The 18,490-nt window shown below is 39.1% G+C and overlaps 8 protein-coding genes across 8 annotated transcripts; 5 read left to right on the plus strand and 3 right to left on the minus strand.

Moving 5' to 3' along the window:
* Positions 1-859: 859 nt before the first annotated feature.
* Positions 860-1,601, minus strand: L201_002135 (transcription and mRNA export factor SUS1; the record flags this gene model as incomplete). Its single annotated transcript, XM_066217913.1, has 4 exons — positions 860-939; positions 1,089-1,157; positions 1,237-1,307; positions 1,519-1,601. The coding sequence occupies 4 exons, from the start codon at positions 1,599-1,601 to the stop codon at positions 860-862; spliced, it is 303 nt and encodes a 100-aa protein (XP_066074010.1).
* A 248-nt stretch (positions 1,602-1,849) lies between these two features.
* On the plus strand, positions 1,850-2,975 carry L201_002136 (uncharacterized protein; the record flags this gene model as incomplete). The annotated part of the gene is made up of 2 exons (XM_066217914.1): positions 1,850-2,500; positions 2,604-2,975. 2 exons carry the CDS (start codon positions 1,850-1,852, stop codon positions 2,973-2,975), a joined length of 1,023 nt encoding a protein of 340 aa, XP_066074011.1.
* A 552-nt stretch (positions 2,976-3,527) lies between these two features.
* Positions 3,528-3,982, minus strand: L201_002137 (uncharacterized protein; the record flags this gene model as incomplete). The annotated part of the gene is made up of 4 exons (XM_066217915.1): positions 3,528-3,574; positions 3,664-3,747; positions 3,836-3,893; positions 3,959-3,982. The coding sequence occupies 4 exons, from the start codon at positions 3,980-3,982 to the stop codon at positions 3,528-3,530; spliced, it is 213 nt and encodes a 70-aa protein (XP_066074012.1).
* Positions 3,983-4,356: 374 nt separating this feature from the next.
* Positions 4,357-7,437, plus strand: L201_002138 (nucleolar GTP-binding protein 2; the record flags this gene model as incomplete). The annotated part of the gene is made up of 6 exons (XM_066217916.1): positions 4,357-4,462; positions 4,621-4,931; positions 5,016-5,166; positions 5,236-5,504; positions 6,012-7,152; positions 7,229-7,437. 6 exons carry the CDS (start codon positions 4,357-4,359, stop codon positions 7,435-7,437), a joined length of 2,187 nt encoding a protein of 728 aa, XP_066074013.1.
* A 1,386-nt stretch (positions 7,438-8,823) lies between these two features.
* L201_002139 (uncharacterized protein) lies at positions 8,824-10,660 on the plus strand (the record flags this gene model as incomplete). Its single annotated transcript, XM_066217917.1, has 5 exons — positions 8,824-9,005; positions 9,076-9,150; positions 9,214-9,375; positions 9,435-9,962; positions 10,042-10,660. 5 exons carry the CDS (start codon positions 8,824-8,826, stop codon positions 10,658-10,660), a joined length of 1,566 nt encoding a protein of 521 aa, XP_066074014.1.
* A 1,510-nt stretch (positions 10,661-12,170) lies between these two features.
* On the plus strand, positions 12,171-12,860 carry L201_002140 (uncharacterized protein; the record flags this gene model as incomplete). Its single annotated transcript, XM_066217918.1, has 3 exons — positions 12,171-12,306; positions 12,380-12,625; positions 12,805-12,860. The coding sequence occupies 3 exons, from the start codon at positions 12,171-12,173 to the stop codon at positions 12,858-12,860; spliced, it is 438 nt and encodes a 145-aa protein (XP_066074015.1).
* A 474-nt stretch (positions 12,861-13,334) lies between these two features.
* L201_002141 (uncharacterized protein) lies at positions 13,335-14,409 on the minus strand (the record flags this gene model as incomplete). Its single annotated transcript, XM_066217919.1, has 4 exons — positions 13,335-13,714; positions 13,811-13,926; positions 14,028-14,274; positions 14,373-14,409. 4 exons carry the CDS (start codon positions 14,407-14,409, stop codon positions 13,335-13,337), a joined length of 780 nt encoding a protein of 259 aa, XP_066074016.1.
* Positions 14,410-15,027: 618 nt separating this feature from the next.
* On the plus strand, positions 15,028-17,844 carry L201_002142 (uncharacterized protein; the record flags this gene model as incomplete). The annotated part of the gene is made up of 9 exons (XM_066217920.1): positions 15,028-15,271; positions 15,424-15,519; positions 15,641-15,759; positions 15,815-15,958; positions 16,045-16,690; positions 16,752-16,915; positions 16,974-17,173; positions 17,232-17,443; positions 17,498-17,844. 9 exons carry the CDS (start codon positions 15,028-15,030, stop codon positions 17,842-17,844), a joined length of 2,172 nt encoding a protein of 723 aa, XP_066074017.1.
* Positions 17,845-18,490: the final 646 nt, after the last annotated feature.

Consider the following 18,490-nt stretch of genomic DNA (forward strand, 5'->3'; position numbering starts at 1 on the left):
CTTTTAAAAATATGTTTCGATTTCGATCCAGGTGGATGATTTGGATTGGAAGATATCGTTATCACACCACTGAGAAAAGCAGTTTGCCTATGTGTTTATATAGTCAAATTCCCTCACTGGATTTATCGAATTATATTGGAAGGCCTTACCAGTACAGAGATATACCATCCCTTGTTAGGAGAAAGGAAGGATCTAAGCGAATCTATACTTTCAGTGGAACTTCGCTTCACTTTGTGATGTAAAGCAACTAAAAAGGAAGGACATGTGATTAGCGAATGTATTCACGCACTCGTCGTCATCGCCTTCTATGAAATATTTTTTTCTCTAAAGTAGTCTTCGTCACAGCATGAGTGTCGTAGGAATCCGATCCATCATCGCAGTGACGAGTAGAATGATTTTCGCTTGATCCACGGCGAGCGGCCGGAACATGATTGAGAAAGCTAGACTTTCGACAATCAAAGCATCAGTTTATTTCCAATTTTCGCATATTCTGAAGTAGACAGAATTCGTTGAGGGCATGTTAAGCTTGACTTCCAATGTGTATTACCTTTGTAGCCCATTTAGATCGACATTTTCGCGTATTATATGCATACAACATTCATCTATTATAGATTACCTAATATCTGGTGAGATAACAGTTTGGCCGTGATTGGACACCCACGAAAACATCGTGGGTAAGATATTGATTGACTTGGTGAAAAGGATTTGTGATACGTTGGAAATGATTTGGTAAACCTGAATTATATTGTCCAAAATACTGGCGTTATCTGATGCAGGATGTACTACCAATATGATGATGTAAGTTTCCGTTGACTATATTTGACCATTGGAATGTTATGTGATTGTAAGACTTGATCCTTTATGCTTGATCCACCTCTCTATCTAAAACAGCTTCAATTTCTTGTACAACATCGCGTTTTGTATTTGGATTTATCATTCCTAATATGTTCCATAACAGCAGTGAATACCAAATCAGCACATTAAATTGAAGCAAGATCAAGCTCGTAAGATACCTCCGCCTTTTTGACGTGAGGTAACATGAGCAAGTTCGGAAACATAGATAAAAAGGAAGAAGACCCCTTACTCACCTCTAGCAGTTTCACTAATTTCTTTTATCAGATTTTCTAAATTAGGTGTTTCTTGCGTTCTAGCTTTTTCTGTGTAACATTTCATCATTAGCTGAACCATTGCACAATAATTTCTGTCATGATATTGATAAATACAAATATAACTCACCTTTAGCTAAATCTTTCAAATCATCTACCCACCCATTTTCTTCTAGTTGAACTCGGAGTAATTTCTGTATCCTATGTACGGGAATATATGATCAGCTATCTTGCTTTTTCGCCTTTAGGATCCCCTCAACCCATACGATTTTTGTGACCTGATATTTTCCAGCTGTACCTGATGACTTGACCGTTATGTTTGAACGAAAATCGATCCGAGTACAGCAATTTTGGGTTGTTTTACGACTATCGCGAAAATGTAGGAAGAAACAGCAAGAAACAAGAGACTTACCGATCCCAATCACCAGTTTCCATTAACCTCTGCCTTATTGCATTCATGGTAGCTTCATCTGGTTTTTCTGACGTCGATACCATCTTGATCGTTGTTTTTGAATGAAACTAGCACTTTCGAGATATATGTACAAATCAGTGAAAAATGTTTTGATTTCATGGCGAAGTTTAAGGCGAAGGTGACTTGGCAAAAGTGGAGGTTGATCATCACTAGATTGTATGAGTAGAAAAAGACTTGATCACCTATATATATGTCCATACACCTTATCTAGAAACACGCTCGTCCTCAAGAAGGACTGATAGACCTCAAGTGTCCTCTGAAGTCGGTCTCAATGTCCATATTGAGTACATTGGCATCGTTCCAAGCACCCATAACTCTGCTGCTAATCATCTTTGGTCCTTCACTTCTTCCTCGCATATTCAACTTCTTTCGACGTAAACCACCATCTTTGATTCCGACACCACCTAGTGTACCTAAACCACTATCCTTGAAATTGATATTAGGTATACATACGCTATGGATACTGAAACAGCTTGTAGTACCACCTATCAACCTATTTTCAACTTACAATCTGCCAATATCAGTCTCAAATGCTCAAATACGATACACTTTACTGGGTCCTGAGAATGACCAAATCAAAAATTTACACCCAATGGCAGAGCTATTGTTGACAAGATTGAAGATCATGGATAGTAGACTATTATACCTTAGACTTGGTCATAAGCCATTGATGGAGTGTATGTGGTGTCAAACTGAATTAGATTACCTGATCTATTCATTACCAGATATTTTGAGTAAATATATCATGGAAGCTATTTTTTTGGGTCTGCTGGGATGGACTTGGATAGCTGGTCAACAAGCTTCGCAAAGAGCCAATAACTTCAGAAGCCCCTTTGGTTGGACACTCGCGGCTGCAGCGTCACTGGAATGCGGTGCTAAATGGATTTGGGATCTGAGGGTGGTAGAAGGTGATGCCACACATGTAGGTGCCCCTGATGGCCATAATATGTCCAGATTCTCGACTACATAACTATACCAGCAGTATATACAGAGACAACAAAGCTAACTATTTGTGATACATATAGCTTGCATCGATCATACATACATTACGATCAATTTCCCTCCTATTGTTCCCCTTGATATACACTTTCGCTCCTTTGCCATCTGCAGAGATCTCCCCCGATGTATTGGCACCTATAATATCAAACACAACATCGACTTTGCGTCTGACTTCATTGGCAAGATCAGCTATACAGAGGTCTCCAAGATTGAGAGAAACTTGGAATATGATAGGAAGACAAGATGCGGAACATTCTGAGATTGCTAAGCGTGACGAAGAGGTTAGGAGATTCATAAAAGACTTGGATATAGATGAGAGCACAATGAGGTATAATGCTGGTAATTGGGTGAAGGAAGGTTGGGATGGGATGGTAAGGGTTGATCCCACACCCAAATAAGGAAGATACTGTTGATAGATATATCTGTACGACAAATGCAATTTCTAGCATTCTCGTCGTCCTCTCGTCATTGCATTCTCGGCTTCTGAGTTCTCAACGATTGATGTCCCTCTAGCTCATCTTACGAGTAAGATGTATGCATGATGGGGTTCGGTATTGACGCTCCTTAAAAATGTTTTCTAACATCGAAGGGGGATTATCGATTTCGAGGATAGCTTTGTTGTTCGAAACATTAGCTGTCACTGATACTATTTGTTCAAACATACATTCCTAGGATCAATCAATTCCGTTAGGTTTGATTTTTGTGGTGCTACTATTTGATAATCTGTTGAAGTCTGGGAGGTAAGGTATTTCGTAGGATTGCTGGCGTGGAGTTGACCAATGAGTACTTTGTGTGTTAGTAACAGCACATCAACCTTTCTTATGTAAACCTTTGTTTCCTCCGACTTTTGAGCTATATTTGAATCTCTGCCTTATTGCTGCTCATCTCAAGGTGTGTTATCAATCAAAATGCATCCTCTATCTTAAATCCGCAATACATCCTATCCTAATCTATGGATCTTCATACCCTGTTACAGCGCGACGAGGTCTATTTGGGACTAACGAAAAAAGACTCATCAGCTTCAAGTTCCGTCTTGGTGGATGACAAGGATTAAGATTCTCAAGTAACAGGTACTGCAAAACTCACCTGGGAATGTTGTAGGAATTCGTTCAGCTTGTTTGTAACCGAATGATTTTCTGATAGGTGGAACTGTCAATACCATGATTGGACCTGTAACATAGTCTATCAGCCTTGTGCGAAAATAACCATTCCTCCCACTGCCAGTCCACTCGTTATGTTGTAATAGAGCCCAACATACCAGCAAAACCAATAGCGAGTGACCAGAATACTACTGGTGATTCGTGAGCCATACGTTGCTATAAGCGGTGTTTTATCAGCTGAGTATCCTGATAAGTCAGTCTAATTTCAGCTAGTAACTCACGGCTGATCGGTACAAGCTAGCCATTTTGATTTTATTATATCTTATTGTCCTTTGCAAGGTTATATGTGTTATTCTGACATTCAAGATGTTCAAGTTGAACATGTCAATTATCATTTCGACGAAACAGAATCAAGCTAAAACCAAGGGAGAATGACAGCGGAATCAATTTAAGATTTACGTAATACAAGCGAAAAAGTTGAACGACCCTCACACAAAACTTTTGAATTTTGTGAATTTGAATTTTTGAGATTCCCTGTCAATGCATTGCACCCCACCCGTCTATTCACTCTTTCTACTTTCTTTCTCTTTTCTATCATTAAAACTTTTATATTCATACTTCATCTGGTATCGCTTATACACCCATTATTTTAAGCCTGAGATAGTCAGATTGATTCAATATGGCAAAGGGTAAAAATCATGATCGTAAAGCCAATCCAGGCTTCAACAAGCAAAAGTTGAAGTCTGGATCAACTGGTGGAGAATTTTCGCTCAAAAAAGTAAAAGGTGAGTTTTGAGATGTAAATGGCATTGTCATCACCCCTTTCACATGCAGAGAATACTCTCCATACTTTGTTCCTTCCATTGCATTTCTTGTCGACATGCATCCCTCGTTCGTCGGTGATGTAAGGCTCAAAGCTGATACACTCTTTTCTGCTACGTAGGTGAAAATTTCTACCGAGATGCTAAAGCAGCATCCCGAGTGAAGATGTTGAATGGTGGTAAAGCAGTACGAGATAAAGATGGTAAAATAATACAAGCTGCTGCATATCAGAAGACAGAAAAAGAAACTGAACCTGGTAGAGTTAAAGCTGATAGAAGATGGTTTGGTAACACGAGAGTCATTTCGCAAACTGCTTTAGATCATTTTAGAACTGCTTTAACAGAACAAAAATCAGATCCATATTCAGTTTTATTAAGAAGAAATAAATTACCTATGGGTTTATTAGAAGATGAATCTAAAAATGGTGGTAAAGTCAGTTAAAACAGACATTTCTATCCCCATTGTTCATACAGCTCGAAAAGGATTTATAGCTGACGCTGTCAATTGTAAATATAGAAACCACATATAGTTGAAACTGAACCATTCTCAAATACTTTCGGACCTAAATCCCAACGTAAACGACCACGTCTTGATATTGGTAGTTTCGAAGAACTCGGTGAATCTTCTACTGCAGCTGATATCGCCGCTGCTGAAACACAACAATCAAGTGAGTCTCCTCTTCAACTTCATTGGTCTATCTGTGTACATCAGACTAATGTAGTATTTTGGTGAGTAGACAATGCCACAGCCGATTTAGCGGATGTGTATCACCCCACAACCTCAACTGCAAGAGAACCGATCTACCAGAAAGGTACTTCGAGACGTATTTGGGGTGAATTGTACAAAGTACTCGATTCCTCAGATGTCGTGATACACGTACTTGATGCTCGTGATCCTCTCGGTACAAGGTGTAAACCTGTTGTAGAGTACTTGCGAAAAGAAAAGGCTCATAAACATTTGGTCTACGTGTTGAACAAAGTAGATTTGGTGCCCACCTGGGTTACTGTGAGTGTTCTTCTCCATTTTTGCGTACTGAATCCAGTCTGCCCTCTCTACGTCAATTGTTCTTGCATTTTGAGTTTATCCATTCTACTTTATCCGATTTCACGTCTTTGCTACCTTATCACTTCCTACCGTCCCACACTCCAGTCAGGGCCATTCGCACTGTCTATTACAAGACGAATATACGCGATTGGACCGTTACGAGAGTGGAAGAACAAGCGTCATGCCCCGACTTATACCCCACCTCCGGCTCCCGTTTTGGGATGCTTTTTGCGAGGCCAAAAAGTTGGTTGTTCGTTTTGAACACTGATGAGGGGTCAGGGGAAGACGATGGTTGACACGATTGAGTTGGGGTTTGGATGTGTCTCTTTTGACAGCAATTGCCAATCCGAATCCCTTGGTTTGTTGTCAGACATTCTATTAAATCAAAACTTTTGCACTATAGGTTGGAGTATCGGAATGTCATTTCAGTTTCATTAACGTTACTGACATCGATTTCCATCTTCTCAGGCTCGATGGGTAAAACATCTTTCGTTATCTGCTCCTACTATCGCTTTCCATGCATCTATCAACAACTCATTCGGTAAAGGTTCCCTCATCCAACTACTTCGTCAATTTTCTGTTCTTCACTCCGACAAGAAACAAATATCTATCGGTTTCATCGGATACCCTAATGTCGGTAAATCCAGTATCATCAACACACTAAAAAAGAAGAAGGTTTGTACTGTTGCTCCTATTCCTGGTGAAACCAAGGTTTGGCAGTATATTACCTTGATGAGACGTATATATCTTATCGATTGTCCTGGTATCGTACCTGTTTCAGCCAAAGATTCAGATACAGATACAGTATTGAAAGGTGTCGTCAGAGTTGAAAATCTTGCTACACCTGCTGAACATATACCACAGCTTTTAGAGAATGTCAGACCTGAATACATCGAGAGAACGTATGGATTAGAACACCGTGAAGGGGGATGGCATGGTGAATCTGGCGCATCAATACTATTATCCGCTATAGCTAAAAAATCAGGTAAATTGTTGAAAGGTGGTGAACCTGATCAAGAATCCGCTGCAAAGATGGTATTGAACGATTGGATCAGAGGTAAAATACCTTTCTTCGTTCCACCACCGGCTAAAGAACAACCTCTTGGTGAAGAACAAACAGTTAATCAAGCTCAAGCTCAAGAAGATAAAGAAACTAAAGAAATGTTAGAAGAACAAGAAAGATCTTTGGGTAAAATATTAGGTGAAAAGAGAGTTAAAGGTGTTGATCAATCTATAAGTAAGATTGTCACTATGCCTAAATTCATTGGTGAAGATGCTAGAAGATACAAAGAAGAAGAAGATAAAGATGTTAACATGGCTGAAATTGCCGAAGATGTTGAAGATGACGAAGAAGAGGATGACGAAGATGATGACGCTGAAGAAGATGGTGAATTGGCTTGGGACGATATATTCCCTGGTAATGCCGCCGGTCCATCTAAGTTCGCTGATTTACCAGTAGATGAAGAAGAGGGTGAAGATGACGACGAGGAGGAAGACGACGAAGACGAAGAAGACGAAGAAGATGATGAGGAAGATGAAGAAGGTGATGAAGAAGAAGTGGATCTTGAATTTACTGCTCCATCAAGTAAGAAAGCTGGTAAACGTAAAGGTGAGTTTCTTTCCATCGTGATCCTTTGCCCTGTCCTATCACTAAGCTGATAATTGGTATAATCCTCTTTTCATAGCTGTCGAAGCGGAAGAAGAAGATGAACCAGTAGCAAAGAAAGAAAAGAGAATGACAACGAATAAAAAGAAAACTGAAAATTTCTATACACATGCAAATGTCAAAAATAGAAATAGAGATAAGAAAATCCCTAAAAATCCTTTCAAGAGGTATAGAGACCAAGATGAAGAACCTACAGGTAAAAAGAGGCCTAAGAGTAAGAAGTATTAGTCTGCATCTTTGTAGTGTTTCGTGTCTGCTAGATCGTGGTTTTGGTGGTTTTCGTATCTAGACATTTATCATTCATGTGTATGTATCATAGTGTACTCAGCCAATTACTGCCACCCAAAATGTACTGGCATTCCGTTCTGTGTCACTGTCGCTATAGGGAGACCTTGCTGTATCGTACCGTCAGCTGGGAAAGCTAGTACCATACTCTTCATCTGATCCACGATCCAGATGATCTTTACTGCACATTCCTTCCCCTAATTTAGCTTATCAAACCGCCCTCTCTCAGGAATGTTCATCATCTGAACACTGTTATCCTGCACAATCAAGCTTGTCTCCACCTCCTTTACCCTTTTCGGCCCTAAGCAAGGATATCCCCGATATTGACAAGGATCCCGTTTCCCCCGCAACCCGTTTATTCTGATTGACCTTACCCATTTACAACGTCCATTGAGACAGATACTGTAGCTGTCTGCATGCATCTCAGTCGCTATACACATCGCGGTAATGTAAGGTTTATGCTGAGCAGCAGTGAGCTTCATGTAATTAGACTTGTATAGGTTACAAGGATGATTACATGCGCCGCCTTCATCGGAATTAAAAGTAATTACAAACATTTGTAATTCAGGGTTGAGGGTGAGATTAGTGATTAGGATAATGATAATTACCCTTTGTTTACAAGAATGACCGATTCGGGTAACTTATCTATAAGCTACACCGTACAAGAGGAAAGTCAGATAAAATGACGGAATGCGTTAAGATTCACTTGCTGTGGGAAAGACTATTATTATGGTGGATGGTAGACTATGGACTACATAATACTGTCCATCATTCCTTCTTTTTGCTTCTTCTTCTTTTCTTTATCTTATCATCTCTCATATACTGATCAACCTTTACTACTCAATCTATCTAACATACTATGATCGTTCGTTGTACCCCCAGGGGTCTTTAATCAAGTGATATTACCTAGATACTTAGTGATAAGTTTCATTTCCCCCTTATCTATATATCCTTATCAAGCAAGGAACGCGTCTATTGTCAAATCAATCAATAACATTACATCACCCTACAATCCAAGCTACGAACGTTCGTACACCCAAATCACAACAAATTCAGCAACAACAACAATAACCGATCTCATTCACACAATACATTAACCTTCAAACATAAAGATAGATCTACATAGTTTACCTTGTTACCATCTATCCTTCCTTTATACCACATTGGTAATCGCCTAAACCACGACATCCTTTCGAAACCATTCTCAGAAATAACATTCCAGCACATTTTCCTTCTTTCTTCTCCTACCACCTTCTTCCGGCAATTTCCATACAAAATCAACACTCTACTCGCTTTAGGCAATAGGAGTTAGTACAAGATATACTCATTATGAAGTATTTGGACTATCCGATACTGAATCAGCTGTCCGCTTCCCTATCTTCAGATGGAGATACAGATTTAAGAGTTCATGCTAGGTTCGAAGCATATTCTGTCAAACCTGTAGGAAAAGAAAAGAGAGCATTCAAAGAACGAGAAGAAGCTTATATGTCAGAACAAGAAGGAATGGAAGAGTGAGTTGAGAGCGATACCATGGGAGATCATAGATAAGTACAGATAGGCTAATCAATAGTAAAAATGAAGGATGAGCTTTTCTCCTGAAATGAGAGAAGCTGGTTTAGCTAGTTGTTTTGGCAGATTGGATGAAAAAGAGTCTAGGTAAGTCAATCTATTTCACAAGGACAAAGTGGCTAATCTTATCTTATCTTTCCGAATTAACAGAAAAGTTCATTTCTTGCTGGTTTCAACGCTGAATGCTGCTTTTCCCGATCATGACTTCGCTTCTCTACGGCCTGACCATTTTACGAGAGAACAGTCTGCTGTTCAAGTGTTGTCGCATTTAAGTGGAAGTCTTCTCGGCTCATCTAGTCTTGGCACTACACCGTAAGCCGGTTTATTTTCACGTTGGGAAATACCCAGCTAATCCCATGCTATTTTTTCAGAATAATCCTTTCGCAGCTGGCAGCTTTCAATCCTTCTCCAAATAGCAAGAGCTCACCTGGACAATCTCCAGGCAACTCATCGCCTAATCTAGGTCCAACCGTACCGAATAACGACTTATACAGAGTGTTAAATGATGTTCTACCCATGGAAGATTGCGAAGTATATTCTTGGTTCCCTGAACCGGAATATGATCCACACATCGATCCTTCTAGTTCTACATCCGAGGAGGAAGACGATGATTTTCTAGCTGAACAAGATGAAGACGATATAAAGATGGACCTGGACGATAATGATAATGATCCTGCCTGGGGTGCTGGTGGAATGGAATTAGATGTTGATTCAAATAGCGCTCTACATAATCCTGAATCTGTCCCTATGGCAAGGCAGAATTCTACTTCTGGAGGCGGTGGTGCAGCTGCAGCAAGAAGGAGTAGCGAGGCTTCTATAAGTCCAAACGAATGGGACCTGGGAAGAGAAAGAAAAGTCGGAGGTTTACTCTGGAGTGCCAATTATTTCTTCTACAGCAAGTGAGTCTCGATGTCACGACAATGTTTCTATTGATAGGATAGTGCCAGGCCAGATTATTGACTAGTTATGTTGAAATAGACGACAAAAACGGATACTGTTCCTGACATGCTGGTGTCGAAATCGACCTTTGCATCCAATCCCTCAAATCGAATCAGCTTTCCCAATCCAGATATCCGCTTCCTTCTCATCGCCTTCCTCGTCATTCGAGCATTTAGCTCCACTGAATAATGGAAATGTAATCAGGTCCAATCGATATAGTCATAGTCATCATCGAAAATCAAAATCATCCTTACGTACTATATCCTCATCGATCAAAGGTGATAGTACATCTTCGACCATCCCAATACGAGGTATGGAAAGAGCTTCTTATCAACATCAACCTGTTACTCCGCGTGCGACAAGATTAGCAAGTTCTGCACCTAGTGGTGATTTGTACAATGGCACAAAAAGTCCAATGACGAAGATGATGGCTGGTGGATTTAAACCCAGACAGACTCCAGCAAGAACCGCTCTGAATGCACAATCGCAACATAGCAAACAACAACAAGAAGAGGATATTCCCCCTAAAAGAAGGGAAAGAAGTGGCTCGACTACACCTGGACCTAGTTCTGGTTGTACTAGCGCATTAACAGCGGGTCTGAGAGGTAATATACAAGGTATAGGTGGTAAGGATAAAGGTAAAAGAGTGAAAGTGTAATTGAAGGATTCCACCGATAAAGCAAGTATATTGTTGTGGTAATTAGCGTTACAAGGGATACTTGTTCAGATTGTAGACTGTTAAAACTGTAAGAAGAGGAGGATCTCATCATTTATCCATATATATTTATCAATTTCTAAACATCTGTGTAGACCTCAAGCTCCAGTATATAGTACCGTATCGCATCGCTTATCAACAGATCCATTTTCTGTATATACTATTCGTTATATATCAAGCTGATTTGACAGATCTATCAAGTAAGCGGTTCGTTCGTGTTAATGTGATTCTTAGAGGGAAATATGTCTTTGTGTTCTATAATATGATTGATTCAGACAAACCCGATATGACCATTGTACATAATTCAAAAAATGGCTCGTGCCGTATGGGATACTTCGGCTTACCGAAGTCACAAATGGGGGATCAACGATTACTCTGGAATCGGATTGAATGTTTGTCAGGCTTCTTCAAGACGCCAAGCCAACATCGATGTCGTAGACCGAGGTACAGACTGCAAAAGGGGTTCAAACTTTGTGTAATAGAGCACGGGAAGTACACTTCATTTCAGTTAAAGATGAAGGGTACATAAGAATGAGGCAACGAAATCACTTCCGAGTGGGAATTTCCCAATACGTTGTGGTAGCCTGTACATATATGCCGACGGAAAGATTGTATCCTTGCGTAGCAACTAAGGTATGAATACATAAGATAATATATGCTCGTGTAGTACCGCATTTGGAGAGACTCATTTGTCCCGGATAAATAGCTAAACAAAGAATAAGATTAGCATTAATATTAATCTTGAAGTAATTACGGTAAACCTACCAAAGGAGAAATCAAAACAACATGTCGCGCGAATAACCTACTGATGGAGGATACAGTTACATAAGTTACGCCTCAATACATGCAGGGTGACCGACTCTCATATTATGCCTTGCGCATCGTATCTGTAGATCTTTAACATTTCTATCTTCACACTTGTACTGTACATGACACACTCATATCCGGGCTTAACATTGATGAGGAATGTATCGTTGGATGAGTCGTTGCAAATGAGCCGATATTATTGTGCATGTGGCTTCTTATATTCGTGAATATTTGTGATTGAATTTTAGACTTGGGCGTTGTTTGGAGATATAGTATGAGATGGTTCACATTACGGTAGTCAATAATGATGAGTGGTGAAAAGGAACGGAAGAGTATGTAAGCAACAGAATATACTATTACACCTGTATATGTTGTTGAACTGATTAGCCCTTGCTTGATTTGGAAATTATGCACCACATAAATATACAATATGTATAAGTAAAGATCACAATCGATTCTTTTATATTCATACTTGTACTTACACCCACGAACTCAATCTGAATATCAACTTATCTTTCTTAGTCATTAAATCGGGACTAAATAGATAACCTCACATTCTTTTGTTTATATATTCAGCATCTTCTTTTTCATTCACCAAATAACTTTATTAACTTTAATATAAAACACAAAATAATTGATCCATACAATGTTATTCAAATTATCAACTATCTTAAGTCTTTCAGTTACTGCTATGACAGTTTCAGCTTCTATTGTAGCTTTACATCAAGCTACAAGATCTGAAATCTTAGCTAGACAAAAAGAATTAGCTACAAGATCATCAAGTGCTAAAAAAAAGAGAAACAAGTGCTACGGCAAATAATCCTTTAGCTCCATGTGATGGTTTCACACCAACAGGTACAGTTCCATGGGCTGTATATAAAAATGTCGGTTATAGCGGAGGAAGCAGTTATGATTATGTTGATAATGTAGAAAGTTATCAAGCATGTAATCAATTATGTCAGGATAATGCAAATTGTAAAAATGCAAATTTTTATGATGATTCAGGGACATGTGGTTTAGCTACAACAAATGATTATTTTGGTCATTACGCTCCTGAACATCTAGCTGTAAGAAATGCAGATTGTAATACTATACCTCCCTGTAAGTTTTTTCTTCTAAAAAGACCTTTGACTGTTTTTTTTTGACTCGATACATATATCTTATTATACTTTTCTTTCTCTTTGTTCCCCCCAATCATATATAACAAAAAAAAAAACCCTACTCTTCTTAATCTGTCAAGCTTGAAAAGCTGATACAATGTCATTTTATTATATTATTAGCAACTTACGGTAACGCCGCAGATGTTTACTGTTGTATCGAGTTCAGATCTTCTTAATCTATCATCAGTACGATTGAATAGGTTTAGAATGGTCAAATAGTCCCAATTGATTGTTTTTCGTATTCCATGACCTATATCATCAGTATTTTCCATAAATCCTTCTTATATACCTAGATCAGTTACTCCTTTTCCTACAAGCACATCTTCCGACTGTAATGATGCCAAATTCATCTTCCTCACCTCACATCGTAAATCAGTTTGCGTTTTAATACTTTTTTTGGGCTTTTTGGTATGCAAATTAATTCATTTTTATCAGGACAAGTCGAAAGTCAGTTTTGGCTAAAGTTTTTATCATCGAGCTATTCCGCTACTATACTCATAAGGGCGTAAGAATGCAGAAAATGTAGTACATAGTCAGACTGTATTTTCGTTTTCTGCAACCATAAGTTGATCACATGACTTCGGGTTATGAGCGCGTAATAACCTAATTGTAAACTAAATATCTCGACATCAACCTTTTTATTTATTTATTTAATCAACCAACATCCCATTCCCACTTGTTGTAGTAATAGATCTAACATTCATTCTTTCAACAATCTTTTCAGTTTTCTGCTTTATTATATTTTCCATTTCATCTTTTAAAACTTTACATGCTTCTATACCTAAATTCAACATTTCTTCAAATCTATCAACATGTAATCGAGTTTCCATTTGTGCCAAAGTTATTTTTGATGATGTAGGTAATGAAGCAACAATTAAATTTGGTAAATCTTGTTCTTCAATTTGTGATAAGTCTAATAAAGGTTGTGTTAAATGTAATCCAATTGAAATTGATGTAACATAATCTAACATTGATATTCCTGCTGAAATTAATGCTAATGTCGTTGCATTTATTGATGTTGGTAATATACCTAATCAAATGGTCAACGCATTGATTTATTAGTATAAGCTATAAGCTATCTCGATGAAGCATGGTCGAAAAGATAATCTCGATGCGTAAAACTCACCTCCATCAGCTGATAACACCTGTACATTTATCGATATTTCACTTCGAGGATATAAATGGGTCATTATCACTGGTTCGAATGTTTGTCTGATTGATGCACCAATTTCTTGCAGACGTCTGAGGGCAAATATTGAATTAGCTAAGACTCTCCCGAGGAATTTCAAGAACCCAGTAGCATTGAAGTTATGTATAGTATAGAGTGGATCCATGTAACTCACTTATCGCCTCGCACTCGTTTCCCTCCACCACCTTGCGCCCAAGGTACTACACCAACTTCAACACTTATTATAGCTCTATCATGACTTGCATTACTCCTTTGCCTTGGTTCTCTAGGTCCAAATATCGATACTTGTATAGTTGTCAAACCCTGCGTTACAGTCGCACTACCCTCTGCCGTTGGATGTGTATTCAGTTGGAATGATGTTGAACGTAATTCGTACGGCCTTCTTGCATCATGTCGTAAGCCTGTGGCGATATGTGTTTGGTCAGTAAATTCCAAAAGTGCGGAAACCCATACTATCAATATGAGGTATAATGCATAGAGCTGTAGAGACTAAACTTACCTCCATCATTCAGTATCTCTATTCTGGATGAAGACATGTTTTCGTAAATTTGCTATAATCGGATGTGATGATTGCTGCCTTATGTTGTTAGCTATTTTGACTACGTGAAGATTTGTTCGAGGCTTTCTGTATGTCAAGCGGTTTTCGAATCAAGGTGATATGTGCGTGTTGGCTTTATCCGAATGCGATGTAGAATATCTTTGCGAGACATTGATATTGATATTCTAGACTGGTTTCCCATCATGATTCACCTTTCGACTTTTGGCTCGATCAAGTAACAAAGTATAGTGTGGAGGTTATCCCTTCATTAAATGGGATGCATACTTAGATCCACATTCACAAAATAATATATATAGATTCCGTTATTTCCAAACCGGTCAGGGCCGATGATAGCCATCAGGTGGAATGATATATTATGATATCTTAATGATATCTTATGATGCATTTTATGTTATATATAGTTGTATGTTCAAGCAAGAGTACATACATATGACATCTCACATAACCTACATCCAGCTGTGCATCGATTGATCTATCATAAAGATAATCCACTCCAACGAGAATCGGCGAAAGGGAAAGCAGGACTTGCGTTCGAATACAAAGCGCAATACCGCCAAGACCTTCTCAACTTGACAGTCGATGATCATCCAGCAAAATGCCTCATCGTGAAGCTTCCTCATCTTCTTCATATAGTGATAGGCATCTCCATCATCATCATCATTCTCATCATCATCACCATCGACACAAAGATGGTTCATCAAGGAGAAGATCAAGTGATCATGCTTTTAGAACACCCACAAATGGTCGGGCTGAAGGATTAGTTGAAGAACCACAGATGTTGGCTGGGAGTAGTATGGATGTTCATGTCAGAGTACATAACGTGGACCAATTCTGGCATGGTAAGTCGTCTGTCAAAGGATTCCATATCATGACTGCAGCCTCGTCGGTACAACATATGAAAGCTTGAAATCATAGCATGGGATTCGGTCGCACGACCTATTCTCAATCTTGTGGAAAATGCATCGGCTAACGTGGCATCCTTACCTCTTAGAGCTGGAATTGATCGCCAATATACCTGATTCACCAACTCTAGCTCAGCTTGATGGTACACTCAGATTATTTGTGACTTTCTGTGCGGCTTATCATGGTAAGTTCATTATTCAACCTGTTTTCAAGCAATATTCTAGCCTGTACTCTCTTGTCTGTATCCAATAGGGAACAAAAGGTGGATGATAGGAATTATAAGTCGCTGACTTAGATGCTTCTAGATACCTACCTCACTTCTGCCGCTGAAATCCAGCATGCTGTGGAATTGATCTTGGAATCAGAATTATTCACTTTTCACTATGAACGAATGGTTGGAATCATCATGTCTGATGCTCAAGAGGTAAGTTAGCTTTCGGTCTACTTTCATGTCCAAAAGCTGATTTCAAGGATGTTAGAACACAAATCCACACGATCTTTATATCTTATACCACATAATATGGTATTATGGACATCGACATCCAAGTTTATTCAGGTCACATAGAAAGTGGAGGAAACTATTACCTACACTGGGTGAAGTCGTAGGATTAGAGTGTGATGAGGTATGTCATGCGTTCATTGCTTTTAGCTGAGATAAGATGGCCATGGGAGTCGTCTTGCTGACTATGCGTGGCTGATGGCCGTACAGCAGAATTTCGTTCTGGGATTACCACCGATCGAAGCAAGATTACGACTACCAGCAACGCATTTGATGTACGAAGTTTGTCGAGTACAAAAACTGACACCAGAGGAATTATCGCAATTTGACGATTCATTCATCGACCATTTGTTTGATCTGGTCGAAACCACTAGGGATATGCAAGATGAAAGACTGAATTATGCAGTGATAAAATTGATTGTTGCTTTAAATGAACAATTTATGGTAGCTACTTTACCTTCAAAGATCAATAACAATTCTCAGCACTCTAACGCGGCAGTAGACAATAATGGTACAGTAGGATTAGGCATTGAAAAGCAGATTAATGGAAACGGAAAAGAAGAATTAAATGCTTCGTCTATCCAAGTCCTAGATGAACCTATTCACACCAAGAAAGAAAAATCAGGTTCACTCTTACTTTCACCCGATATAATCAATAATACCTCAAATGGATCTGGTGGTCAACATACAAGAAATCATTATCGTGCAAGATCAGGTACAATGGCTTCTTCAGCATATCATCATGACCATTCTGAAGAAGCTAAAAAGAATAACAGGGTTTTAGTGGTATTAATGAGAAGACTGGGAAGCAGTAAGACGTTTGGAGAAAATATGATCTTTATGTTAAATCGAGCTGGTAAGTCGATGAAAAAAACTGTCAATACGGGAGAGATTTAGAGTTGACATTTCTTTCAAAGAGAATACTCCCGACGACTTGTGTATGCAGTTACTTATATTAAAAATATTGTATCTACTTTTCACAACACCTGGAACCCAAGAATACTTTTTTACCAATGATCTACGAGTACTGCTAGATGTATTTATTCGAGAATTGGTGGATTTGCCGGATGAATGTGAAGCTGTGAGTATCACCTGTGAAATTACTATGTAGTTGCGAGCTAACAAAGTGAAATCGATAGCTGCGACACACATACTTGCGAGTGCTTTATCCATTGCTCAATCACACGCAATTACGTTCAGACCCATATAAACGACCTCAGATCAAACTCGTTCTCAAATCTTTGATCGCCAATAACCATATCAAAGAAGTAAACGCTACTACTACGCGATTAGTCGAAAGATGTACAGCGGAACCTAGGAAACTTGAGCGCAGCCACAGGTGAGTGTATCCATTCCGCACGGATCGGTGGTCTTGCTGAGGTGAACGTGATAATCAGTGCCGAGAACATACGCAATGCGCAAAGACAAGAATCGACATCATCGACAATGTCGCTAGAATCTGTTGCATTAGCATTACCTAAACAAGCTGTTACGTCAATCTACACATCTCGTGATCCGGTCAGACAATCATCTTTAAATGATGTATCGGCCTCATTAACTATGCCAGGTCGAGATAGACCTTCATCATCTGCATCGACATATTCTTTAGGTAACGGTGGAAACAACAGTAATAACAGTCTAGTAGAAGACCCAGCCAGGTCAGCTACTGCTACTCCGCCCCCTCCATCAGCAGGAGGATCACCTTCAACACCAGGTAAAGGTAGAAGAAAGGCACCTGCTCCGCCAGTCAACAGAGCTCACAGAAAATTCTCTAATGCTTCTTGGACCAGTTTCGATTCTGGCATAAATGATGAAGATGGAAATAACATATCCTCTTCACCTATGTCAACAAGTGGTATCTTGATCGAAGAAGCAAGTAAGAGGATTCCTCCACCTATAATTGAAATTAATCATATTCCTATTCAACAGCAGCAACAACAACAAGAATCAGAGGAAACTCATAGTCAATCTCCAATCATCAAAAATGGTTGGATCACTTTTTCAGCATAATCGCATTAAACATGAAGAACAGTCATTGGAATATTAATCTGTCCTGTCAATTCACAAGATGATTATCACATCACTTGTATATAGCCTATTAATTGTATATATTGTATATACCTCATCCTTGCATTATCTTTTTAGACTACCCTCAATCAGATGAGGAATCAAGCAAATCTCTGATTGTTTATATTGATGGCACCCTAAGTTTATACACATCTGGTCCCCATCGTGCTTTCGGACATCGGAGTTGTTCATCGTGTTCTACCAGCCGCGATGGTACCATATGGTCGTAACTCATTCGTTACGTTTACCTCCACTTGAGATACCATCAATCACCATGATGCATGATTCTATTTGACAGCTGTCATAAATCTTGTTCTTCCTCATCAGGTGATGTTGATTTTAAGCTTATCCTTGTAGTGGCGTTTATGGGAATCATACCGGGCCGGTCCATTAAATTAATTTAAACGGTGATAAATGAAAGGCCTCCACTCTCTTCAGCATTTTGTGTTCATGTCCATCACCATCATTGCCTCGTTTAATGCTCTATTCCTCAGATCAATGAAGATTAGTGGGTCCCAAAATAGATTTTTTAGCGTTTGACCATCTTGGCTACTTCTGAGATTTCCGAGAGCGATACCATGTGATCAAT

The sequence above is a fragment of the Kwoniella dendrophila genome, chromosome 2 (assembly GCF_036810415.1).
Source record: "Kwoniella dendrophila CBS 6074 chromosome 2, complete sequence".
Lineage (NCBI taxonomy): Eukaryota > Fungi > Basidiomycota > Tremellomycetes > Tremellales > Cryptococcaceae > Kwoniella > Kwoniella dendrophila.